At 44.9% G+C, this 27,595-nt stretch overlaps 1 protein-coding gene across 1 annotated transcript in view; it reads left to right on the plus strand.

The window, feature by feature from the left end:
- The first annotated feature begins 2,783 nt into the window (after positions 1–2,783).
- Positions 2,784–27,595, plus strand: part of LOC149290045 (histone-lysine N-methyltransferase SETD1B-like) — a 49,118-nt gene continuing 24,306 nt past the window's right edge. Inside the window, exons 1-7 of the mRNA XM_089489691.1 lie at positions 2,784–3,422; positions 5,429–5,691; positions 5,968–6,137; positions 6,570–6,668; positions 7,060–7,330; positions 13,147–13,259; positions 20,325–21,500. Coding sequence (XP_089345817.1) covers positions 5,586–5,691; positions 5,968–6,137; positions 6,570–6,668; positions 7,060–7,330; positions 13,147–13,259; positions 20,325–21,500 — 1,935 coding nt within the window. The 5' untranslated portion in view covers positions 2,784–3,422; positions 5,429–5,585. The remainder of the gene's footprint in view (positions 3,423–5,428; positions 5,692–5,967; positions 6,138–6,569; positions 6,669–7,059; positions 7,331–13,146; positions 13,260–20,324; positions 21,501–27,595) is intronic.

Genomic DNA, 27,595 nt, shown 5'->3' on the forward strand with positions numbered 1-27,595 from the left:
ATGCAGGAATCCCGTGGTAAAACAGCCCTTCCAGGTAGCCATCTAAATTCTGTTTCAAAGCTTCCAATGATCTAGATCCCACCACCGTCTGCGGTAAGCTATTCCTAGGCTGAACAGCTCTTACCCAGCAAGAAGCTCTTCCTAGTGTTTAGTCAGCACCTCCTCTCTTGTAATTTGAAACCATTCGTTGGAGTCATATCTTCTAGAGCAAAAGAAAAACAACAATCTCCAGCCATCTTCCTTGTGACAGCCCTTCAAAGTAATGCTAGGCATGTATGTAGTGATTCAGTGTCCTGGATGGAGCCAATTCCCCTCCAAGCTTAAACATCTTCAGGAGAAGGTACTCACATTCACCTAGCCTCCATTTTAAGTTCTCTGGAACCAATTAACAAAACAATTCATTGAGCTATTTTGTTTAGACATTACCAAAAAAAAAAAAAAAGGCATTCTCCCACACTGTCATCTAAAAAGACAAAGTAATAAGCATGAAATGTAATGCTAAACAGGTTTACTTGAAAGAAACTCCTGCATAATTTAACAGGATTGACTCCTGAGGAAGGATTGTAACCTACTACGCTCCCAACTGGCAATCCTCTTGACTTAAGCAATCCCTTTACGCTCCTTCCTCCCACAAAGACCAGAAGTATGACATTGTGCAATGTTTAACCAGCAGCTTGCTCCTTTCGAGTGGCTGCTTTCAAAAACAGGTTTTACCTCTTGAGCAGATCTTTGGTTCATGACGGTGGAACAGAATGGAATGTCTTCACTCCCCACAAAGACTTAGGAGACAACACCCACGGCCTCCTCCTGAATATTTTATATAAGCCAGCCGCAGGAGACATACTTGAGCCAAAGGGTTTAGCCACCAGCTATGACGGGATATTGGTTCTCACTACAGTGGGGAAGAGGGGTGTCACAAGCAAGGCTTTCACCTGGAAAGTGTGTTGCTTCTGTGCACAAGAGGAAGCCATCCATGCCTTTTTTAAGTCAAAGACATTCAAGACAAAGGGATGTTTTTGAAAAGTAAAAGCCTGGGGGAACTAATTTCTAGCATTAAATCCCTGTAGGTGTCCCCCAAGGAGAGACAAGTTTAAAGTCTTCGGTCAAGCGTCCCTGAGATCAAGTCACAGCCAGAGGCTTAACCTGCTTGCTTGGGCAGGTAAGACCCCTGTTTTCTCTCAAAGCAATTGGGGAAAAAAAAGACAAAACCCTGCTCCTTCGTGGCCTCGGGATCCATGGCCAAGATTGTCAGATCAGAGCCTCCAAATGCCTCCAGAGCTATGGCTGTCTGAAACAAGCTACACCCACACATTACGGGGAAGGAGGGAGGAAAGAGGGAGCTGCAGTGTGGAGGCATGAAATCCTTTTAGACAAAGAAAGCCAGAGTGCGGAGTCGCAGCTCCTCTCGCCTCCTCTGACAGCAGGCCACGTACTCCTTGCGCTGCTCCTCCTTCTCGCCATCCACCTTTGCAGGGGTCACGGGGAGGAGGAAGAGGGATGAGCAAGGCTGGCCAACCTGTTTGGAAATAAAAAGTCACCCCAGGCCACCTCCTCCAGCCATATAAAGTCTAAGCAGATCTTTTAAACATCCTTGCACTGAAGAACCTGGGTAGAAGTGGTTCACTTGTACTGCCATGGCTCCATGTTCTGGAATTCTGGGAAGTGCAGTTTGTTGGGGCACAACAAACTGCACTTCCCAGAATTCCAGAACATGGAGCCATGGCAGTACAAGTGAACCACTGCTGCCTTTCTCCTTGGTGGCTTGAACCTCCACTGGTGCCAACCCCAGAGCCATCTCTTGTATGCCTCCCCCCAGCCAAAAAAAGAAACCTTCCTAGACACAAAGGAAGCAGCCTGCGCCTTTGTCTTGCCTTGCCTTCCACAGCAGCTCCTGTGCCTTTAAGAGCCAGGCTGCTTGCCTTCCCCGGGCCTTTCCCTGCCCTCCCTCCCCCCCAACAAAGCCAACCAGCAGGCAGAAGCTGGAGCCTTGCCAGGCTCTCTTCTCCTCTTACACTCTTGCCTTCTTCTCCCGCCTGCAAGAAGAAGAAAGAAAGAACGAGCTTGCATGAAATGGCCACCATCTTGGCCCGCCCTGCTCCCCACCTCCACACACACAGTTTGCTTGCTTTCCCCCCAAAAGACACCCTCCAGAAAACAAGGGGAGAGAAACAAGAGATAGCCTTTGCTGCCTTCACAAAAAAACACCCAAGTCCCCCCCAAAAAGACACACACACACACAACCACAGCCACCCAGCAGAGAAAGACAGCCGCCATTAGGAAGCCCACACTGTGGGTTGTTGTTGTCCTCCCCCTCCTTTGTTTTTCAAAGCCTCTTGCAGAGTAAACTGGGCTCAAGAGGCTGTTTTCCCCTTCTCCAAATCGAGCCTCTTTCTCTCTCTCCAAGGGCCAGATGGAAATTATTTGCGCTGTAACGCCCTGCAACAACAGCCGAGCCCTGGCTGCTATGCACTTGGCAGGCGTGTCACCAGGAAAGGCAGAGACAGAGAGAGCGCTCGTTCTGATGGGGAAAGGCAGCCTCCATCTTGGATTGTGTTGGGCTTGTTTTGCCAATGCTCCTTGTCGGAAAGGAAAAACCCTTGGCAGCAAAACGAGAGTCCATCTTGTGTCTTCCAACTGCTGCTGGTTGCCAAATGGGACAAGGCAAAAAGTGCCCCAGTGGTTCGGCTCAATCCTGTCCTTCCATGTTAGTTTTAAAATAGTCCCCCTGTGCCTCCAGACTTGAGCATAGCAGCAGATAGCTATAGGCAGATTGATAGGCAGACACACACAGCGCTCCAGCCATTGTGGATTTGCAGAGAGAGAAGAGAGAGAGACAGACACACAACACTCCAGCCATTGTGGATTTGCAGAGAGAGAAGAGAGAGAGAGAGATAGACACACAGCACTGCAGCCATTGTGGATTTGCAGCAAGACAGATATAGACACACAGCACTGCAGCCATTGTGATTTGCAGAGAGAGAAAGACAGACAGACAGATAGCACTCTAGCCATTGTGGATTTGCAGAGAGAGAGAAGGAAGGACACAGAGCACTCCAGCCATTGTGGGTTTGTAGAGAAAGAGAGACAGAGAGAGACAGCCCTCCAGCCATTGTGGATTTGCAGGGAGACCATCTTCAAAGCACCCAGGAGGCAGCCAAGCCCAGCACTTTGGTTAAGCAGGCGAGTGAAAGAAAAGGAAGCAGCCTTTTGGAGGGGGGTGGGCAGAGAAAGGTAGAGAGAGTAGAGTCTGAATATATGTCCTTTTCCACAAGAACCTTTGCTGCCCCCTTCTCTGCTCCAGCCTCTCGGATATCCGCCCTGGAGAAAAAAGCATTTGTTGCACAGGAGGCCTGCTCTCGGTTCGACTGCAAGGGCAAAAGGGTTTACTTACCCGCACGCCACGCTTGAAGGCAGTTCGGAAGGTGAAGTTGGGGGGAAAGGGGGGATAGGGGCTGGTTGGTTGGTTTTTAAAAAAGCCTGTGCCTAAGTATACATTTTGTTCTAGATCATCACTTGTCTTTGTAGAGCAGTGCATCTCCTTCAGTAACATCTATGGCTTTGACACACACACACACAGAACAACAAAAAAAACAGGTTAGAAGACAGCCACCTCGCTTGACTCACAATACCCAGCCTCCTCTTTTAAAAAGCCCCCCCCCCAGACTTAAAGCGGTACAGAAGCGTGACAAGAGTCAGTCTGGAGGGTCTGCAATGCGCCCCAATTGGTTCAAAGACGACCCCAACATTAGCTCTCCAAACTTTCGTGTGAAGACCCCTGCTTCATCCAACATCATTTTAAGCATCTCTAGCTAAATAGTTTTGAGTTGATTTTAAATAAGAGTATCTCAGAAGCAACTGCTTTAGCTAAACAAGACAAAAGTATATCTAGATATATATATATATAGATATGACATGCAGATGAAGTTTGAAAAACAAAATCAGGAGAACTCCAGCAACATTAACATGAAAACTAGACTTCAAAAGGACAGAATGGATTGGGTACTTACAATGTAAAAGGAAAACCCCAAAATAAGGACAGAGGAAGAGAGAGAGCACTGCTCCTAATGGAGTTTGTTTGCAAGAATTCACGGCTCCTATATTTCAAACGTTACCTTGTGAAGCAGGAAAGGATTTAAACTTAAAAGATGGCCGGGCATTTAGTGTTTAATACAGGAGACTCGTTTGGGGTGGCTCTCCAAATGTGGGGCTCAGGCCGAGAAAAACCCCCCAGGCAAAAAAACCCCCAAGGCACCGCAAAGGCCTTCGTGTATTGACTTGTTTGGGTCACTCAAAGCGGGGACAGAGACATGGAAGGAGGGCGGGCCATTGACCTAGTGATATACAAAGACCCAGCTGGGCTCCAAGGCAAAAGGGAAAAATCCAGCGCTTTTTAAGCAACGTCTTCCTTCTTCCTGTTGCCAGAGCCCTTAGGAACACCAAGAGGCTGAGAGAGCGCTCCAGCAATAATGGCTGGCTGCTGGCGGCGGTGGCTGCTGCCTTCCAAGCAAAGCAAAGCCAGCCTCCCCCTTTGGAACAAAGGAAAACCCAGTTGGCCATTTAATTCCATTGCAGAAAAATGGCGGCCTGATCTGTTGGCCTCTCCTTAGCTGTCTGCGGAAGGGGGCTTGGCGGAGCCGCCTCTAATAACTCAAGCCCGGCGGAGGGCGCGCGCTGATTGGCCGCCCACGCCCGGAGCCCGGCGCCAGCCAATCCCCTCGCCGCCGACCCATGACGCGCCCAGAGCCAGGCCGAGGACGGAGGGGGAGGAGGCAAAGGCAGCGCGCGCACGCCACACACACACACACACACACACTCTCTCTCTCTCTGGAGGAGGGGGGAGGGGGACTCCAGGAAAGCCTGGCCCAGGCCTCCGCCGAAACAAAATGGAAGCTCCCCCCGGATTGGCTCCTCCGGCCCTTTAAGGAGCCCGACGGCGGCGGCGGTGGCGGCGCCTCCTCCTCGCCAAAGGGACAAAGGGCCCCGAACCTTCCTTGGCACCTCCAAGGTTGGGCGCCTTTCTTTCCCTTGGAACAAGAACCCAATAACAATAATAATAATAATAATCAGAAGAATCAAGCAAGCCCCAAGCGAGCCCCCTCCCTCCCTCCCTCCCTCCCTCCCTCCCTCTCCTCCCCTCCGGCTCCCGGGGCTGTCCCTCTTGCTAGGCCGAGTGTGGGGCTGAGGGAAAGGCAGGGGCAGAGTCCCCGGGGCGCGGGGCGGGCGGGCCTTGCTTCGGGAGGGGGGGCGGCTTCTTGACGGGGCGGCGCAGGTGCCGTGAATGTGCCTCCGGCGGAGGGCGGCTAGCCCTGAGCCCAGCGGCTCCGTAGCGGGGGATTGTGGGATGCCTGAGAAGCCAGCCAGCGGAGGGCAGCGCGCGCACTCGCTCTCGCTCTCTCTCTCTCTCTCTCACACACACACACACACACAGAGTCAGCTCCAGAGGCAGGCAGAGAGACAGCCAGCCAGGCAGGCAGTATGTGTTGGCTCGCCAGGAAAAGGAAAGGAGGCAGGAGGCTTGGGGCGCCCCTGTAATGTAGCCCGCAGGCCCACGGGGGAAGGCAGCCCAGCCGACGCCGACTAGCACCATGTCTTTCAAAGAGATCAAGGCAGCAGCAGCAGCAGCAGCAGCAGGAGGAGGAGGAGGAGAGAAAGCCAAGCACGCCGAGGACCATGGCAAAAAGCAGAGCTCCAGTGAGATTGCGCTTCGCTCCTTTCCTCCCTCTCGCTCTCGCCCCCCCCTCGCGCGCTCTTCTCCTTTTCTGTCGCCCCCTTTCCTCCCTCTCTCTCTTTGGACCCGGGGGGGCTCTGCTGTCTGGGTGAAGGCAGCCTCCTTCTCCTCCTCCTGCCCCCCCGCAGCCCTGTCGGAAGGGGAGGGGGCCGGGGGGCATCGCTGGGGTGTTTCCGAGGGTAACTTTGGGGACTGACTGGCTCCTTCCTTCCTTCCTTCCTTCCTTCCTTCCTTCCTAGGTTGGATCAACGGCATGGAGAGCAGCAGCAGCAGCAGCAGCTCCCAAGCCAGCACCTCTGGCGAGAAGAAGAACCACCATTGGAAAAGTTACAAGTTGATTATTGACCCGGCGCTGAAAAAGGGACAGCACAAACTCTATCGCTACGATGGGCAACATTTTAGCATTCCTGTAAGTGGCATCAGGATCACAAAGGAAGCAAGCATCCTCCTCCCTCTCCTCCCCCCCTGTCAACCCCCCCCCCAGCCCTCTCCATGTTCTTCCTCCCCTGTCGGCCTTGCCAGGGCTGGAAAGGGGGGACCCCCAAAGGAAAGCTGCTGCAAAGTGTTCCAATGTCTTTGAAAGTTGCTCCAACCAGCAGTCTTGTCTTACTGGGATTCCCTGTGGAATTGCTCTTTGACACGTGTGTGTGTGTGTGTGTGTGTGTGTGTGTGTCCATGCACTTTTCCCCTCTCCCCTGGAGAGTTTGTCCTTCATTTTTTAAGTTCGGCCAACAAACCAGAAGTCTTATGGTGCTGCTTTTCTGGATTTTGTTTTTTGTATTGGTGGGGGGAGAGGGAAGGGATGAACTTGAGTCAATTGTTTGCTCCTCCTCCTCTTCAGAATTCAGGTCTTGCCCCAGTGGATTGTGTCAGAGATCCCAGGATAGGACGAATATGGACCAAAACGAAAGAGCTGGAACTCTCTGTCCCCAAATTTAAGGTACATGCACAGCCATGGTAATGTGTTAACCCCATGTATGTTTTCATGCTAACAACGTCTTTGCAGATAATGTTGGGTATCTACTAATGTTGCAAAGATGGGGAAATGCAATTGATCCTGTTGCTTGTCAAAAGTGTACTTGCTTGATAACTTGAGGGGCTTCTTTGAGGCTCTGGAACTGCTTTGGACAAAAATAATTTGGTCCATAACTTCTTACTGAGAGAGGCCTTCAGCATTTCTCCATAAACTACTGTGATATTAAGGAAGGAAAAGGCCTCTGAAGTTCAGTAGGTGCTTTTAACCAAGCAGTGTGGTTACTGACCATTCTTAATTTTTGTTTTTCCTTCTCCTTTCGTATCCCGCTGTCTTGTGTGCAAAAATAAACCTCCAGATCGATGAATTTTATGTGGGGCCAGTGCCTCCCAAGCAGGTCACTTTTGCCAAGCTGAATGACAACATCCGCGAAAACTTCCTGGCAGACATGTGCAAAAAGTATGGCGAAGTGGAAGAAGTGGAGATCCTCTACAACCCCAAGAACAAGAAGCACCTGGGGATTGCCAAAGTCGTCTTTGCCACGGTCAAAGGAGCCCGGGAAGCAGTTCAGCACTTGCACAACACTTCGGTCATGGGCAACATTATCCACGTGGAGTTGGATACTAAAGGTGGGAAGCCTCCTCCTGGATCTCTGGCCTCTCTGCCCTGGTCCTGTCACTTCAGCCTTCCAAGGGTCCTGGATTGCGATGCATCTGCAGCTTAGGCAGCGGATGGAGAGAGCAATTAATGAGTCAAAGGGGGAAATATGAAATGGCTGTCACTCTGTTTCCCCCCTTGGTCTCCTTGCTTTTTCTCTGGGCCTGTGGTTGTCACGTGGAGCCGAGTGTGTTGTCTGTTGCTAGGAGACAGCCCTGTAATTTACAAAATGCTGCCATCCTCTCCATTTCACTCACTCATTCATGCTGACACTTGGCTTTGCCAAACGGTCTCCCTTCGCCCCCTTTGCCAAAAGGCCCTTTTGCCCTTAGCTGATCACTTTTCTTTTCTTTTTTAAATGAGGCTAAGACATTTTTGAAACATACCTGAAAAATAGCTTCACTATACTATCTGTCACTTGGATGACAGGAGTCTCCTTGCTTATATTTAGTCAGTTCTCTGCTGAAATCTATATATGGACTGGAGTCTTCCAAAAATCATTTTTTTCTTCCTTTCTCTCTTAAGGAGACAGATACCGTTTGGTTCTTGAAAGTATCTGGTGCTGAGCCTGCAAGGCGTAAACAATGCAGTTCACATTGTAGGCATTAATATTATATATATATATATATATATATATAATATTTTTATTGATTTGATTATTTGTATGTAAAGCGCTGTGTACATTTACAGCACTATAGAAATAAACTATAATAATACAATTTTTATGGTTCCTAAAACTTTACAAAGTACTTTACTACTGGATGTTTAATTGTTTTCTTCTGAGTATGTTTTTCTTTTGACTGAAGCACTATTAACATAGTTCAGGTCGGCCCTCCTTATCCACGGATTTTTTTATCCACAGAGTCAAGCATCCACAGCTTGAAAATATTCAAAGAAATAGCAAACTTTGATTTTCCATTTTAAAGAAGGGTCACCATTTTGCTTTGCCATTATATTTAATGGGACTTGAGCATCCAGGGATTTTGTTATCCATGGGGGATCCTGGAACAGGGTCTCACTATACTTTAACATGTAAATACTTTGTCTCAAATCATAGAATCATAGAATCGTAGAGTTGGAAGAGACCACTAGGGCCATCCAGTCCAACCCCCTGCCATGCAGGAAATCCAAATCAAAGCATCCCTGACAGATGGCCATCCAGCCTCTGTTTAAAGACCTCCAAGGAAGGAGACTCTATCACCCTCCGAGGGAGTGCATTCCACTGTCGAACAGCCCTTACTGAGAGACCATTTTTGTCCTTGGCTTCATTGTAAAAAGTCCTAGAAATGCTACGAGTTTTGAAATTGCATGCGTTTTGAATTCCCAAACACATGTTACTCCGTTGTTGAAACTTGGTGTTTGCTCTCCTAGTGCAACTGTTTGGACCTTCAGGTAAAGTTGACTATGACATGGTATTCATGTACACATGCTAGAAAAGGATGCTTATAATCTTATTTCAAGAAAACATATTTTAGGGGAAAATATGTCAGGGCAGGCCAGTGAGGTGGATGTAGTCTTCAGTGTTTTCTCCACATTTATTCTGAGCAGCCACAGGGTCAGGACACAAACTGTGGTCCTCATTGATATATTCAGTGAACTATACCACAGTTGGTGATTTCAGTTCTGCAGTGTGAGGAACTTGCTCCCTGATTCATGTGTCTGTTAATGTGGAATACTTTAGATGCAGACCAATCCTCTAGATATTGGTTTGGAGTAAATTCCACTGAGATTGTACTCATAAGTCTGCAAACTTTCACAGGCTTAAGCTATTTTGTCTTCACTGTCATTTTGGGTCAAATGTTCATAATTCCCTGAAATAGCTCCTTTGCGATTCAGGTGGCTGCTACTTAAGGTCCATTCTGATTGCTGATGCTGATAATAAGCAAGCTTTCCGTGAGCTTCTAATGCCAGCCTTTGAAATAGTTAGGATAATTTCTTTCTTGGTTTCTGACAAGTCCAGGATTTATGACTCACCAGTTTGCAAATTAGTTTACATCTAATTTGTACACAGGGTACTAAATATATATATTTAAAAACATGGCTAGATTAGCAACCATCTGATTTTTAAAACCAAAAAATTGCCCCGTAGTAGCCAATATACCTGTACTGTACATTTTTTATTATTATTTTTAGCTAAGCCCTATAATTAGGTTCAAAAACTGCAGCAGAATAATGTTAAAGGGAACACATGACATTTAAATGGCTGTTGTAGTAGTATTTGGATGGGCCCAAAAAACTGCAAGCTTGCGGGACATGATCTCTGTCCCCAGGTCCCATTATAAAGCTGGTGTAGTGGTTTGATGTTGGACTACAACTCTGGAGACCAGGGTTCGAATCCTGCCTCGGCTGTAGAAACCCACTGGGTGGCCTTGGGCAAGTCACACTCTCTCAGCCTCAGAGGGAGGCAAAAGCAAATCTCCTCTGAAGAAATTTGCTGAGAAAACCACGTGATAGGTTTGCCTTAGGGTCACCATAAGTCAGAAACAACTTGAAGGCAGACAACAACAGTGTAGCATACAGACAGAGACCCATCTGTGAACCAGGAACTCTCTAAACGTCTATGAACCCAATAGGTGGACTCAGGCAAAGCTTCTGTCTCTAAGATTGGCATATCTTACGGTGTTATTGTAAGATGACAAAGGAAATTTGTGTAATGTGCCCTGTATACTGAAGTGCTATACCAATGCTAAGTTATTGTTGTTGATTATTAGCAGTAATTCACATCCACCTCAGACTGCTAGGGACTGCAGTATGACTTGTTGCTGTGTGCCTCCAAGTCATTTTTGACTTGGGGTGCCCCTAAGTAGAACCTGTCATAGGGTTTTCTTGGCATCCTATGAGGCTGAGGGAGTGTGATTCATTCAAAGTCACCCAGTGGGGCTTTTTTAATGTTTGGAATTGAACCCTGATCTCCAGAGTCATAGTCTTAACATTGAAACCACTATGCAAGGCTGGCTCTTGCACTAATGCCTGACAGCACCTATATGTTTTGGCAGTTGCTGCTCATTTTTTGTGATGTCTTGAATGGTCTAAGAACTAAGAACATAAGAAGAGCCCTGCTGTATGAGACCAAAGGCCTTTCCAGCCTAGCATGTGCCCTAGAGAGGCCAGCCGAGTGCCTGGAAGCAGGACATGAGGGCAAGAGACCTCCTCTGTCTGTCTCTGATCTTCCCAGCAAGTTGTATTTAGAGGTACGCTGCTTCTGAACTTGTAGGCAGCACAGAGCCATCCTGAGTAGTGGCCAATATAGCCTCCATGAACATGTGTAGTTTCCTTTCAAAGCCATCCACCTTGGCCATCACTACATTTTGTGGTAGCACATTCCATAGTTTTGCTATGTACTGAGTGAAGAATTACTCCCTTTTTATCTGTCTTAAGGCTATCGTTCAGCTTCAATTGATGACCCCATATTCTAGCATTATAAGAAATGTGGGTGAGATCTTCCTTGCTTGCTTTCTCCACGCTGTGCCTTATTTTACACATTACTACCCCTTCTCCTCTTGCCTTTTTGCTAAACTAAATTGCCCCAACACTGTAACTTTACCTCTTTAGGGGAGTTGCTCTAGCCACCAGATCATGTTGGTTTTCATTTTCACTTGATCTTCGCCAAAAAGCTGAGAAGCAATCTGGCAGAGGAGCTGGGACATAGCCTGTGTTACAAGGTTATTTGTTCCCGATTTATAGATTTGGTTTTGAAAAAGTCCTCAGGCAGATAAAGTAGCATATATAGCTCCTTCAGACTCCTCTAAAGAATCTGTGGTGAAGGTTGCAAAGTTTTCTATGTTAGCATCTGCTACAAGGAACAAGTTGGTGAAATCCTGTCAGAGCTCACCTAGTGAAGGCTATTTGGTATTGATTTAGAAGCTGTTTTGAGCTGCCAGTTAAGGATATAAGCAAGAATTTTGTACCTTGGAGCTGCTTTTTACCTTAATTTCCTGCTATGTTGTGCTTTTGTCCTTTTTATGACTGATATGAGATAGTAATAAAGTTGTGGATGAGGCTTATGCTTTTCTGCACGTTTTCCAGCTTGTCTTCATAGATTTGCCCAGAGGCATATTGACAATTATATTTTCATTCCTTTTAAAACAAAACTCTTGTTTGATTGACTTTAAGGTTTGCTTAACTGTTGCCATGTCCACCCCTGCTGAGTTGCTTCTGTGTAGTTGCATCTGGCTGAATAGTTGTGAATTGCCTTAAGTTTGAGCATGGCTCTGGCACCCATTCAGTTTTTTTCAGTGTACATCTGAATTGGGTTATAGAATCATAGAGTTGGAAGAGACCCCAAGGGCCATCCAGTCCAACGATCTGGGAGCCTCATATTCTGGCCATGATTTGGGGGCACTACACAGAGTTGGATGTTTAGCTGTGCATCCTGATCTGATTTACATCTGTGAGGAAGTAGATCTAACCAATTTCAGTGGAGCTTGTTCTGAAGTAGCTGTATATAGAGTTGTAGCTTTAGTTTGTGGGAAACAGGTGAATCCTTTTTTTGAATCAACAGATTTAATACAGTACATTCTCTCTAGGAATATCCAGGTCCTCCAGTGCAACTCGATGGTCAACTTTAACCAAAAGTCGCACTGGAGGATCCGGAGATTCCTAGAGATAGATATGTTTTTATTCGGTCAGTGACCAGCAAAATCCAAAAAGATACAAAACACAATACAAAGTGTGGCAATAAACTTCAATTTTTGAGTCAACTGTAGTAAATCTCTGTTTTCAGTAGACATATATGCAATGTATTTTTATGGTGGAGGGGGGGAGTCCAAGTGATTTAAATATCAGACTCTAGCACAGTGGTCCCCAAACTGTGCTTTATAAGGGATTTTGGATTTCAGCTCCCAGAATCTCAGACTATTGGCCAATATGGGTGAGTCTTGTGGGAGCTAAAGTCCAAAATCTCTTAAAGGGCACAGTTTGGGGACTGCCACATCTAGCAAGATGGGTTTCATGGAGCCCAAATAGTATTTAGAAAACTGGGCCTGTCCTGTTTGATGATGTACTGTGTATAAACCAAAGTAGTGATGAATGTAGTTAGACATTGGTGGCTTTGTAAAAAAAAAAAATCTCTAAAACTGGTTAAGCATTGTTGGTCACCTGATAACTTATCAGAAGTGTATGAGAGAGAGTGATAAATGTGGGTGAAGAAGCAGTCTGGTGTTGAAGAAACACCTTGTTGATTAAGAAAAGATGCCCCAAAGCTTCAGTGAAACAAAAGGTAGCCCAGCCTTTCCCTAACTTTTTCCCTTCCCTGATTTATCACTCTTTGCTCTTTTCAAAGAGGGAAGTTTGGGATTAGATCCCCTGCCTGATACAATTTGGGAGCCAAAGTGATACAATGGTTAGAGTGTTGGACTGGAGAGACCTAAAGTCAAACCCCTGCTTTGTCAGGAAGCTCTGTGTGTCACATTGAGCAAGTCACTATTTCTCTTAGCCTAATCTAATTCACAAATAGGTGACAGGACAAAAGTGAAGGAGAGAATCTTGTATGCTGTTTTGTGATCCTTAGAACAAGGACAGGATTTTTTAAAGGATAGTCAGTGCAGCATGGTTGCTACAAAGATGTTCTTGCTCCCACTTGGTCTTTCAGGCTGATGCTGAATATTTTAACAGACAGAAGTGGCAGCCGTTCAGCCTCAGTTTGCAAAGAGACTTGCAGAAATTAGGATTCTAGTCAGAATGTGGTAGCTTTTACAGTTGCATACTACTTATGGGTTGGGGTGCATCATCTTTAATAATAATAATAATAATAATAATAATAATAATAATGTTGTTGTTGTTTGGCCAGGTGAAAAGCGCATGCATTTTTACGAACTCCTTGTGAATGGACTCTACACTCCTCAGACCCTACCTGTGGAGACTGAGCCAGAGGCATCTTCCCCTGTGAACGAAACTCTTCAGGTATCTCTTTGGCTTGGTGTTGTCTTCGTGTCATACACTGTCTTTAGCAGGGAATGTTTTAAGATGCTCTTAATTTACAACAAACAGTGGTTTGTCTGCAGTTGCCTGTCTCTCTCAAGAAACACATTCTTGACATTCTTATCCAGACAGCTGTGAGTTTCAGCCTCCCTTTTGGAGTAATGCATTAGAACGATGGCAAATCGCAACGAAGCCACAGGTACATCTGGAACTCTTATTGGATCCATGGGACCTTGCTCAATTGGATTCTGACTTTTAATGTTGCGGTGAGACATTTGTGGTCCTGTTGGTCATCCTGTGCATAGAGATTTACAGGTCTAATTTGTCCTGCTTCTCATTCTTAAAACTTCTGGTTTTCATCTGTGTAGCTAATAAATATTAGTTTAATAAACTGCAGTGCTGTGAACTAAGGCCACACATGGTTGTTTTGTGTTTGAGACTTTTTTGTTTAGTGTATTAATATAATATTGGTGGCTTAGCAGCTTCAGACGTTCTTGGAGGAAACAGATTATCTAGACCCATTTCGGTGTTGTTTCAGTGCCAGGGTACAGTACCACGACACTCTTGCTTGTTCTGACTGGTGAGCTACTCTGGGGTAAAGATGGGGGAGTACTATTCTGTTGATTCTCCTGGATCTCTCAGTGGCTTTGGATACCATTGATCATGGTATCTTACTGGACCACCTCTGGCTGGCTATGGTGGATGGGAGTGGGAGGCAGTCAGTTCCAAAGAGTGGCCATTATGCTGTGGGGTGCCACAAGGTTCAGTCCTGTCTCCCATGCTGTTTAACATCTATGTGAGGCCTCTGGGAGAGATCGTGAGGAGTTTAGGGGTTGAGTGCCATCAGAAGGGGAAATACATTGTGGGAGGACATGGAAGAGAGACTTTTCTGTGGTGGCACCCTGCTTGTGGAATTCCCTTCCTCTGGCGCCAACATTAGTATCAGTTCGGCTCCAGGTTAAAACCTGGCTTTCTGTGAAAGCCTTTGGGCCACACCAATTTTTTCCCAGGCTGCACATGTTTTATAGTTATATAATTCAAGATGGTTTTAAGCAGTTTTAAAGTGTCTGTTTTTAAATCAAAAACTATTTAATAAATTGTTAACCTTTTAAACCTTTGTGATTGTTTATTTAAAGCCCCATACAGACAGGCCAAAATAAAACTGCTTCAGATCACTTTGGAGGTATGCTGTTTCAATGATGCATGCGTACTAAGAGTCTGGAAGCTGTGCCAAAGCTACGTTCTAGTCCTAAGGACTAGAGCGCAGCTTCTGGACTCTTAATACGCATGCATCATTGAAACAGCATACCTCCAAAGTGACCCAAAGCAGCTTTATTTTGGCCTGTCTGTATGGGGCCTACGTTGATTTTATGGTCAGCCACCCTGAGATCTTTGAATAAAAGGTAGGATATAAATGTTTAAATACATAAAAAATAAATGGTTAAAGTTTATCTTTCTAATAAGAAATTGTGGTTTTTTTTATTATCAGCTTTGATTATACTTTATATGCTTATGCTTCCTTCAGTATCTCAAAAATGCAGTTATTCTGAGTCTTGCTAATATGTATATTTATTTAAATTAGTTAATTGTTTTTGGCAGGAAGGGCAGATGATGGAATAGCCAAGTCTGCTGTCCTATACACCAGCAGTGGGCACTTTCTTGGGGCAGGGGAACATATTGCCCACCCAGAGAACCTGTTTAGGCTAGAACTCTTTCCCTGCTGTGACCAAAGTTGCAGCTATTCGTGAAGGTGCTATAGAAAGCCTAGTGATTCTATTGGGGAACAGGGCATGTGTGGAGCATACATGCTCTTTCCCTGCAGGCTCATACTTCTGACAGCTCTTCCCAACCAGCTGTTAGATGGCCTGTTGGGAGCCTATTCAGAGAAGGCATGGAGGGAGCACACACCCTCCTTCCTTTCCCAATAGAATTACTGGGTTTTTGGCAGCAGCTGCAGGAGGAGGAAAGGCTCAGGCGGGGAGGCTGCTCAAATGACCATGAAGAACTGTATGCATCTCTCATATTGGCCATTCTGCTAGGCACATGTACCTAGGAAAATCTAATTAACTTTAGTGGGACTTACATCTGAGTGGACATACATAGGAGGAGTGCAACTGTAAGTCATCCATAGCAATTTGAACTTTATTCAAGGGTTGTGGGGACCCATCTCAAAGGATGTTGAGAATAACAATAATAATAATATAATAACAATTTATTTATATCCTGCCCAATCACAAAGAATCAGGGCGGCTTACAACAGTAAAGAAAATACATAGCAAATAACAATGGCAATCAAATAACATGGCAAATCACACTAGCAATAAATAGCAAAAACAAAATACATAGCATCTCACAACAACAATAAAAATAACAGTAACAGATACAATAGGAAATTAATCCCCATTCTCAACACCCCCCCCCCGGTCCCGATCCAGAAACTGGAGCGTGTCCAAAGGAGGGTGACCAAAATGGTGAAGGGTCTGGAAACCATATCCTATGAGGAACGACTTAGGGAGCTGGGGATGTTTAGCCTGGAGAAGAGAAGGTTAAGAGGTGATATGATAGCTCTGTTTAAATATTTGAAGGGATGTCATATTGAGGAGGGAGCAAGCTTGTTTTCTGCTGCTCCAGAGAACAGGACCCGGAGCAATGGATGCAAGCTCCAGAAAAAGAGATTACACCTCAACTTTAGGAGGAACTTCCTGACAGTAAGGGCTGTTGGACAGTGGAACACACTCCCTCGGAATGTAGTGGAGTCTCCTTCCTTAGAGATTTTTAAACAGAGGCTGGATGGCCATCTATCAATGGGGATGCTTTGATTGAGATTTCCTGCATGGCAGAATAGGGTTGGACTGGATGGCCCTTGCGGTCTCTTCCAACTCTATTATTCTGTGATTCTATGATCTTTGAGGCCCTGTCAAGTCATGGGACTTTCTGGTGACCTTGGTCCAGTGAAATAGCCTGACTTACCACACAGAAGTATTGTGAAGTTAAAATGGGGGCTTATGCTCATGTACGCTGCCTACGTAGAGTTAAAAGTGTCCTGAACTAGGTGAACTGCTTCTGACTGGTGAAATCTTGATATTTGATCTGCTGTTCTGTTACATTTGTATATGTAACATTTCTGCCATGCTCATCCACACAACAAATAGTTAAACTGTGGAGTTCCCTGTCCCAAGAAGTGGCAATGGCTGCCAGCTTCGGCAGCTTTAAAAAGGGATTGGAAAAACCGATGGAAGCTGGGGCCTTCAGTAGCTGCTAGTCATAACGGATATATATTTGCTCCAGTACCAGAGGCCCTCTGCCCCTATATTTCAGATGTTGGAGAACATGAATGGGAGGCTGCAGTTTCACTTATGTCCTGTGTGTGGCCTTTCTGTTAAAAGCATCTAGTTGACCTCCGTGTGAGCAGGATACTGGACTAGATGGGACTTTTCCACATTCTGCTTAAGGGCAATCTCCATAGCTGGGTTTTCTGCGGGGAGAAAGGTAGAATCCAAGAGAAATGTCCCTACTGCACCCCCTCTATGCACCAAGAACTAGAGGGGCTGAGGTTTGAGGCAGGGGCTAGAATTTCTGCAATCGAATGGTGAATTTAGGCTTAATTTGAGTATGTAAACTATGGTTTAATCTAGGGTGGGAATTATGTAACCCTCTGTTGTCGGACTGCAGCTCCCAACATTCCTCACCACTGGTTTGGCTCGGTAGGACAGCTGTGATCTATAGTCAAACATCTGGAGGCTGTGCTATGTCTGTCTGTGGCTTAAGTAATGTCTCCAAGCAAGATGACCAATCATGGTTTAATTTTCATATTGGAGGGATTTCTCAAGCATACCTTACTGGTTTGGACAAAATGACCAACTATGCCTTGGTGAAAACAGGAGCCAACAAAGTCCAACCCCACTTCAGAAGAGAAGGGGGCCTGTTAGTATAAAGCTTATTTGTCATCCAACAAAATGGGATAAATGCGACAAAAGAATTGGCACGGACGTTGCTCCAACTTTAGAGGGACCTTTGACCAAGGTGCCCTGAATGGACCTGCCTTTGGGCCAGTGGCATGAAAACCCTTTTTCCCCCAGGTTCAAGGCAAGTGTAGGTGGCTGTAGTGTGAATGCTGCTGCTGCTTGGGCTTGAAATTTTAATTATTTTATAATCATATTGAATGACAATAAAATCAGTATAGGGTTAGAGTGTTGGATTAGGATTTAGAAGATCTAACTTTAAGTCCCCCGAGGCCCATAAAACTCATTGGGTAACTTTGGGCCTTTTGAATACTCCAGCCTGGCCCACCTGATAGAGTTGTTGCTGTGAAGACATATAGAAATAGTAATGCATAAATTAATTACCATTATCTTAATTGAAATCATTTTGTTGTGTGATTTTGATCTTTCTACAGTTTTAAATTGTTCGTAGTGAAGTTTTGTAAGCCACCTTGAGAGCTCTTTGGGTGGAATGGTGGGATAAAAGTGCAATAAATGAACAGTTGCATTCACAATTGGAATGCAGCAAGTGAACATGCAGCAACCATAGACAGGATGAAGAACAGGTATCTGAGGCTCTGAAGATCAGTTATCACGATTCGGTGGGATTATTGGCCTTGGCAGGTACCCTGTGATGCCGCCCCCGGACACTGGCCCTGCGTTGATATGGTTTCAGTTATATTGAGTAACTGAAATTTAAATGCTCTGTGCTTCTCAACTTTATTATAATACTGTCATTACTCAGTGGCATTCATGGCACTTGCCTCCCCTTCAAATGCAAATCCTATCTGAATTAGCAACCTCATTTTGGTTGGGTTTATTTTAAAAATTTGTAAAAACATTTCCTCAGAAAGAGAATTGCAGGGCATTCTAGCTTTCCATCCCATGCAAAGCAAAAGCAACATTGAAGTTAATTGTATAAATCTGGGCATTAATTTCTTCAAGGGTGATTAATGGTGGGAAATACTGAATCCCAACCACTACATGATGGATTCTGATTAATTGGGGTTTCATTTTCTTGACCATGGGTTTGGTCTGCCCTCTGACCCTCACAATCTTCTCATGAAAGATGGAGGTAGATGTTGGTTTGTTTTTTAAAGCAGGTACTCTCTGGTCAAATCTGCATCGGCCATCAGATGCAAAACAGGCCTAATTTGTTTTAAAGGCTTTTATTTCATTGTATTTCTGAACTTCAGACTTGGTCTGTTTGGAAAAGCTGCTGAAAAGGAGTTGAGACTAAATTTGAATTGAGAGAGATTGGCTGGCTGGGCCTGTGGTTCTTCAAAAATCTATAGCTGGATACATTCCAACTGCCCTGGTGTCTGTGTTCAAAGACGGTGCTTTTGTTTCGTTCTGCTATTCAGACACAATCTTTTTTACAAGCAGTACCTTTAACTCCCCCACACGAACACACATGTGCACACGCGCACACACATTCGGCATTAGAATTATTTAAAAGATGGGTAGATTAGATGAAAAGGTGGTTTCAGGAACTTCTTGTCCTATGCATAATCCTGCTGACCTCACCAAGGCTGGTATTGAGGTCCACTACTCAGGTCTGTTTGCAAGAGCTGGGCGAGTGTGCGTTTTGCGTGCATGTCAGTTGGTGTCTGAAATTACACTTGGCGATTGCCCATTCGCCTAAGGTTAGGCGCTTGCTGGGCCCTTGCTCAAGCCATCTGCAGGTGTATGGCTCAATAAAATAGTGCAGTGGGATGGTTTGTGTGGTGCACGTACCTGAAATGTTGACTTACGAATTTTCTAGAATTAGTTTAAGAGACTGATACCTGATTGTTTTTCTTCAACAGTGCTTGTTAATTCTTCCTCCTCCTCCCCTGTATATGCAATGGTGAGCGGTAGGGGATTAGCATGCAACATAGATACTACGATGGAGGGATTAGAGGAAGAGGAGCTGAAGCAAGATACTAGCCTTGTTTCATGTAGCGCCAGAGTAGTGTAGGACTAAGTGTATCAATAATATGGTAGTCACAGAGGCTGTTCACAAAATTAGCAAAACGGTAAGAAGCTGTGCTGCCTCTTATTTATTATATTTACGTAATTGTTTAAATTTTGCCTGTTGAGCCTTCAAAATTCCCCCAGCAGTTTACTGCATTAAAATAATAATAAAAGCAGAAAAAATATAATGCACTAACTGCACAGTCTAGCCTAGGGTGCATTTACACTGGAAAAAATAATACAGTTTGACCCCACTTTAACTGCCATGGCTTCATCCTACAAATTCCTAGGGTTTGTAGTTTTGTGAGGCACTATAGCACTCTTTGGCAGAGAAAGCTAAAGACCTTGTAAAACTACAAACCCCTGGATTTCATAAAGGATAATGCTAGAGCACTTAAAGTTGTGTCAAACTGCAATATTTTTACAGGATAGATGCACCCATAGCGATGGGATTCTGAGAGTTGCCATCCAACACGCCTGGAGCATATTAGGATGCTTTGCCTGTTGAGCCTTCAAAATTTCCTCAGCAGTGTACTGCATTAACATAATAATAAAAGCAAAAACATAATGCACCAACTACACAGTCTAGCCTAGGGTGCATCTACACTGAAAAAATAATACAGTTATTATCCTGGAGGATATTAGGGCTCCTGCCACATTGCCGTTTGACACCATCATGACTCCATTGAATAGAATTCTAGGATTTGTAGTTTGTTGTGACACCACAGCTCTCTGACAGACAAGGCTAAACATCTCACTCTACAAATCCCAGAATTTCCGTAGCATTGAGCCATGGCCGTTAAAGCAGTGTCAAACTGTATTAATTCTGCAGTGCAGATGTAGCCTACGTTGGGAAAAGCTAGCATAGTCTAATTCTACCATTTAGCAAATCTTAACTGAGCAAAATTGTCAGTTTTAGACTTTCTATGGAGGCCAGGATGAATTCCTATGACTACCTCTCTGTTTTTCCTAGAATCCTGTTATGTTTTCTATTTTCTAGAAAATAACACCAGCTTAGATTTAACATCCATAATAGATGCCTATTATGTTGTAGTTATTCTGAAGCATATACAGAAATGTATGAATATTTTTCTGTGTTTCTTCTTTGCAGTTGGCTGATACTCTGAAACGTCTAAAAGACAGTAGCCTTTCTTCTGTGGGATCATCAGCTACCCCCAACAGTAGCACCCCATTTTCACATGATACTGCCTTTTCCAGTTGTCGGCAAGATACACCCAACTCTTTCACCCAATTTACGCCTCAGTCCCAAGGAACCCCTCTCACCCCACGCCTGGGGACTCCGTTTTCCCAAGATTCTGCATACTCTAGTCGCCAGACCACGCCAGCGTACCATTTTGGACAGGACTCTGGATATAAACCCAGGAGACATGAAACAAAATTTACAGATGCGTATAATCGACGCCCAGGCCATCACTATGTTCATAACTCAGCGGGTGCTTTTCGAGGGTCAGAACAGTTCAGTGCATTCAAGTCCCATCAGCAAGAGACTGTGCAATTTCCCCACACTTCTCCTTTGAGCCACTCAGGTTCTTCAACGTTCAAATCCGCCTTCTCCCCATACCAAGCCCCAACGACATATCCCCAGCCTGAAGAACCACAGTTTCCTCAAACCTCTAGGGAGGTAGAGTACCGACGGCCACCTCCACCACCAACAGAGACAGTAGTTGAAAGTAGCTCAGCCACCAGTGTTGATTTTGTGCCTGTAAAGGAAAAACCTGAGGAACCCCCACCTTTGCCAGAGTCCAAAAGTCTTAATGAACCAACAACAGTGGCATCGTTCTCACAGACACCAGAAAGGAGTGAGACCCCAGGAACCCCGACCACAGAATCTGAAGTTCAGCATAACAGTTTAGACTCACGGATTGAGATGCTCCTAAAAGAGCAGAGAACAAAGCTCTATTTTCTCAGTGAGCATGACTCTGACAATGAAATTCGAATGGAAGGTAGTCCCATCTCATCATCCTCTTCCCAGCTTTCTCCAATTCCCAACTTCGGTTCCAACTCCCAGCCCAGCTACAGAGCACAAACACCTTCCTCGCGTCCTTCTAGCACTGGCTTAGAAGACATTAGCCCAACGCCATTGCCAGATTCTGATGATGATGAGCCGATTCTTGGTACGGCTTCTCTCATTCAGAATGCAAGAGGCACATCAGATACTAGCATGACTCTTGTTGATCAGCTGAGCAGGACATCCAAAACAGAGTCCGCTGAGGCTAAAGAAATGCTGCCTGCTAATGACAGTCCAACTCTGGAAAAAATGGAAGAGGTAAGCAATTTGGAGAAACAGCTATCTTTGAAAACGGTGGAGAGCTTTTCTTCTGGGAATTGCATTGCTGATTTTACATTGCCTGGGGTTGCAGCCAAGAATATATGGACTGTATGTGTACATACACATTTATGTATGTACGCATTCTCATGTGCTATACATTGTTGGTAAATAAGAGCCCTGAACCCATCTGTATGCTGTGTCCTCTACACCTGGTATATTGAAACTGCTTAGATTACACTAGAGGTGAAAAAGAAATGTTCTGCCTGTGTTTGGCCCAGTCAATGCAAGATATGAGTCCCTATGTTGAAAACTTCCCTGTTTATATCAAATTGATTGAGATTGTTAGAGTCTCCTGGAACAGAAAGAGGAGGGGACATATTGTGTATATGTACATATATATCTGTGTGTGTGTGTGCCATTATATCTCCAGTGGGCAACAGTCTTTAGCTGGGCTGGGCTTTGGTCACTTGAAATACTTTCTTCTCTCTGCCATCTTTAGCTTTTCAGTTTGTAAATGTTCCTAAGCTCTTTTTTTAATCTTCTGGCTGATTATTTTTGTAGTAGTTTGTTTTATATTTCATGAGTGATTGTTTAAGTATTACATTGGAAGCCACTTTGAGAGTTGTTGTGAAATACATAGTTGTCACAACCCACAGAGTGGAAAGGGGTTGTACTTAGGGAAGAAATGAAAAGGACACTTGCTGTATTTTCTGGGGTCTGTGGAAAAAAGCAGGGAGTCTGTTCTCTGGGAGGTTCCTCTTTATTTTTTATAAATAGAGAATAGTTCTACTGTCTCCCCTTCCCTGGTAAGAACTAGGCTTGACAGTTCTTTAATGCCTGTGTGCATTGGCATTGCAAGACTCTATCACACTACATTGTTATAGTGCTATATTCCACTTTAACTGTCATGGCAACATTATATGGAATCCTGGGACTTGCAGTTTAAGGAGAGGCATTTCAAGTTCTCAGCCAGAGACCTCTTGGAGCATGTTGTGTTCCTTCAGGTTGTTTCCAACTTATGGCAAGTGGCAACCCAAAGGCAACCCTTATCAGAAGGTTTTCTTGGCAAGAATCTTTGAGAGGGGGTTTGCTTTTGCCTCCCTCTGAGGCTGAGAGAGTGTAACTTGCCTAAGGTCACCCAGTGGGTTTCTATGGCCAGGTGGGGATTTGAACCCTGGTCTCCAGAGTCATACTCCAATGCTCAAATTGCTACACTATGCTTGGGCCTTCCTAAAGTACAAGCCCAAGAATTCCACAGAATGGTGGCATGGCAGTTAAAGTAGAATATAGTACTATAACAGTGCAGTGTGATAGGCCTCTCAGTCCCGTTGAACTTGAGTAGGATCCTATTGCACATTTACTTCACCATAAAAGATTGAGACCCATAGACTCCACCCCCCCCCCCCCTCTGCAGTATCTTTCCTGGCATGGTGTGTGTGTATGCGCGCACATGTGCACCTTATCCTAGAATCTCTCACTCGTTTGACAAGGACTTACTGCCTTTCCTTACTGGCCCCTCTCTTTTTAAGTGTATGCTGATTTCAATTCTGTGGCTTGCTTGTGTGTCTGTGTGTGTGGATGGAGGAGGAGAGGACCTAAGTTGAAATAGTGATTTCAACTCTCTTTAGAAACATGAGCTGCAGCTTTTCCAGGTTGCAAATGAGTTGAGAAGGTGTGCCAGGTTTTAGGCTATGAAGGGATTGGAAAGCCGAGGGTTGGGTTTCAGCCCATTGTGTGACTGTTGTAGTGTCTAGGCTTTCAGATAATTCCTATGCAAGAGGAGGGGATGTGTGGACGGTCAAGAAGAAAGAAGGTACTCTCAGTAGCTCCCCCTCTCCACCAAAGGAGATTTCTCCCTTTTAAAAAAGGCGATGCTGTCAGCTGCCTTGTTCCCCCCATGATGCACATAATTCCAGCAAATGTGTGCTATTATACAAGGCATCAATGAACAGCAATTTCTAGACTTGTAAGCATGCTGGCTGTTACATTTCCAGAGGTTTTGTAGGAGGGGCTTCTTTTATTTCCCTATTTTTATATGGGTAACCCACCCAAGACCTTCCAGAGCCTCACTGAGGAGACTGTTGCCACTAACCTGGTGCTAAACTGCAAATCAAAGTCACTGTATGTCTTCTCTTTAACTAGACTTTCTTAGAATTTTTGTAGCCCCTTTCTTTTGTTTATCCTTGAAACAAGAAACTTAACTAGCTTAGTCTAACATGTTGATAGTGTTCCATTGTGTCATTCCCAAGGCCACTCAATGTGACTAACATCCAGATAGTGATCAGAAGACAAGTCCCCCCCCCCCCATCCAACTCCAACAACCTGTTCATCTCCACCATTCTTTGTACAACGATATATATTGTTGAAGGCAATGTGCTTGAGCTCAAACGCAAGGGGCTTTTCCACCATTAAACCTCTGGTTTAGCTTTGTAACAGACTCCAGCATGGCTCCTGTTACATACAGTGTGTCGTGTGAATGAAAAACATATAGATTCTACAAGCAAGGAATACAGTGGTGCCTCCTTGTTGCCATTATGGGCCACTAAAAGAGACTTGCTATGCCTATAGTCCATCATTCTCACACCTGGTAGTGCACCTCACTGAATTTCCTGGGATATCCTTTCAGAGCTATCCATACCTGACACTGTTTTTACAAAGTGAGTTTAGTCTGGTGGCAGTAGACATCACTAGGGGTGCAGTGGCTTAGTGGTTAAGACACCAATTCTGACGATCCGAAGACTGGCAGGTTCGCAGTTGGAGGCCCAAGTGCTGCATGATAGGGTGAACTCCTGTCACTAGTTCCAGCCTCTGCCAACCTAGCAGTGCCAAAGCATGCAAATGCAAGTAGATAGGTACCACTTCTCAATGGGAAGGTAAACGCATCCAGTGCAGTTATGCTGGCCCCATGACCACCGGAGTAGTCCTCAGACAATGTTGGCTCTTTGGCTTCGAGTGTTGTGTGGTACAACATTTTTATTGTGTTTTTCGAATTTGGCATCCCAAATTACATTACAAACAGCTGCAATATTGGGGAAAGTTTTTTTCTTTGCAGGCCTGTGTCATTGGACAGGACAGAGCTAGCCAGGCGTTGTGAGAGAAAGTAAGATTTGCATATCCGAATGGTTTCTTCTGTTGGTGTGACTTCTTCCATGGTTTTCTAAATGTGATGAACGACATGCCAACAGTTTTTTAAAAAGCTATCTAGGAAATTGTGCAGCTTTTGGCTGTTACTGTTAGCACTCTTCCTAAGAAATAAGTCCACAGCCTAATTTTGATTCCTTTCTGGTTCAGCGGAGCTCCTTTAGTTAGGAAAAGTTTTACTTGGGACCTAATGACATCTTGACCCAGAATCCCAGCAAGATGACAGACAGGGCTTGTAGCTTCTCATTAAGAGCAACCCAGTTACTGGTGGAGGCACACAGTGCTTTTTCTGCATGTGCCGAACTGGGGAGCCCTGTGCTGCCTCCTCCCAGTGAAACAAACCAAGGAAGAGTGTCTTTTGTCAGTTTAACAGTCGATGCTTACGGTAGTTCAAGAAACTAAAGACTAAAAAGAGAGTTGTGGTTGTAGACGGCAGTACTTCTTTCACTCTCAGGTATCAGATTGAGGCTTTGAGGCTTTTGGTGTTTGCATATTTATACAAAGTAATGTGTAGTGGTTTGAGCGTCCGACTATGACCCTAGAGACCTGGGTTCGATTCCCCCACTCAGCCACGGGGTAACATTGGGCAAGTCACACACTCTCACCCCAGAAAACCCCATGATAGATTTGCCTTAGGGTCACCATAAGTTGGAAATGGCATGAAGGCACATAAAAACAACAGTGTTGCCATGTCTTCTGAGAGAATAGCAATGCTGGCTACATACTTGAGGGAATTTTTGGAACGTTTCTGTATTAGAAAGTTGTTTTGTATTGAAAAAGAAAAGGAAAAAGCTACTTTGGGTGGGTGTCTTTATTTGATACAGAATATCAAGCATATCTGAGAAGTGCAACTTGTCATGATATGTTTTGATTGACCAGTTTATTATGTATTCAGATAACAGAGCTTTTGAATATGATCTTAAACTCATGCCTTGGATCTGCGTGCACAAAAATCAAAGGAACTTGGCCTCCAAATAAATATGTTCAAGAATCAGGATGTTCTTCTTTTGCTGTATGGTTTCTAGTCTCGAAGAAGAAACGCCACATCCTATGAAAGTTTGTATGGGAGGATACTTAACAGTTTTTCAGGAATAAGAAAGATGCACTTTATACATGCTCAGAGGTGTATCTGCTGCTGTTAACATGCTTACTGTTAGTGGTGTTATGTTCATGGCTGAACATAATAATTTAGAGCCAATTCCAAGTTTAATTCTGGATGTATTAAAATCCTAGTAAGCGGAAACTCCTTTTCTATTCAAGCAGGGTGTTCTTTTCACTTGAGCACACAGGGTTTCAAATGGAACAATGATGAAGGAATGACTGTGTTTTTCTTTTTCATCTAGCAGACATACTTGTTTCTGGAAGAACCGATTTAACCAAGCCCCCCGCCCCGTGCAACTGCTGATCCCCAGATGTGGTGCTAGGCAAGCAGGTTGCCTTTGTTCCGGTTGACCAGGTCTTACCCAGGAAAAGATGATGTGGCCTTTGTTAAAGGCAGGAAAGCTAGCATAGTCCACCCCAAGTTAATGCTTTAGCAGTAGCAAGTCCTCTTTCTACCTTTGATTTTTCTAGCATTGAATAAAATACTATTAATTGAAGGCTGTTCTATAGATGAGGGAACTTGTTTGTGGTAGTGGCAGTGGTATTAAAACATTTCTGTCTCACACTGTATCTAAAGATCTCAGAAGAGCATACCATACCATTCAAAAATTAAAATATTCTTATGATCCCTCCTTTTGGCCTCACCTCTCTCAGTCTATTTTGAAATATATAGGCTCTGCTACAGGTTTTGCCTCAAGGAACATTGCACTCCTTGGAACAGTTGGAACAGAAGTGAAGAAGAGGAGAAATCCAATGAGGCAATTTGCTTTGAATACCAGCTCTGGAGGGGCAGCTTTTTCTTGCCTGCTTTGGTTGCGGTGGCCCAGAGGAATCTTTTGGAGAAGAAATGCTGGACTATAGATGGGTCTGATCTAGCAACGCAATTCTGCTGTGTGCTTGCCATTCCCTACCTAACTGCTCCGTGACTGTCTGACACTTTTACCTGTTCAGGCTCTGTGCTTTATGTGAAGTCCCTGGATAGCCACATAACTGTGTCAAAGTGTCAGTGAATGGCACTGCATTAGGGAAAGGAGGGTAGCCCATGGCCAGTCTAACAGGTTCTTAAGTATTACTCTGCAAGACGTGGTCATTCCCAGAAGCACACACATCTTATCTCTAGTACAACAGGTGTAGGAAGGGTATGGAGCAGGACTATAGTATTAAAGGTCTGTCTCATACAAAAGTTTCCGGTGCAAAACAAAGCTATTATTTATGAACAAAGGCATTTGGGATCCCTTGGAAATGCCCTCTTGCGAGAGAGGAGTGCGGTGTCGTTTTCTCTGGATGCCCAATGCACTCTGCGGCCTCCCTGGCTTGCCACTCCATTGCCCGTTTTACTGACTTCTCTTGGTGGGAGGGAGCAACTAATTAGGAAGCCGCACCTGAGCCTGCCACATTGTGCTGCACAAACATGTGCCATGGTGGCATTGCTTTACAAGGCAGGTAATCTTGGGAGGGAATTCAGTTTTCAGGGGAATAGCTCCCTCTGCCCCTCTGCACCTGGAAGGATCCTCTTAAATTTCCCCTTGCGAGCGTTTAATAAAGCAGCATAAATGAGGCCTGATGTTGTTCAGTTTTCTTTCCTCCCAGCAAGGTGCCCTTTTGTGTTTTAACAAGCATCTGGATAGAACGGCAGCTGTCACTGCACCATCTGCATGGCCCTGTCAGTGTGCAGCAGGTGACAGGTGTCAAACCAATGGCCTTTTGCTGAAGAGGCCAGTAGGCTTCGTTGCTCAGGTGGAAGCAGCCCCAGAGAAAGGCTGTGCGGTGTTTGGATGCTTTGTGAAGGATGAGCAGAGCTGTGACAGAGCTCATGGATCCACTCTGGACAAAGCACTTGGTTTTCTGTG

The sequence above is a fragment of the Sceloporus occidentalis genome, unplaced genomic scaffold (genome assembly GCF_023333645.1).
Source record: "Sceloporus occidentalis isolate IW3139 unplaced genomic scaffold, rSceOcc1.0.p SCAF_41, whole genome shotgun sequence".
NCBI lineage: Eukaryota > Metazoa > Chordata > Lepidosauria > Squamata > Phrynosomatidae > Sceloporus > Sceloporus occidentalis.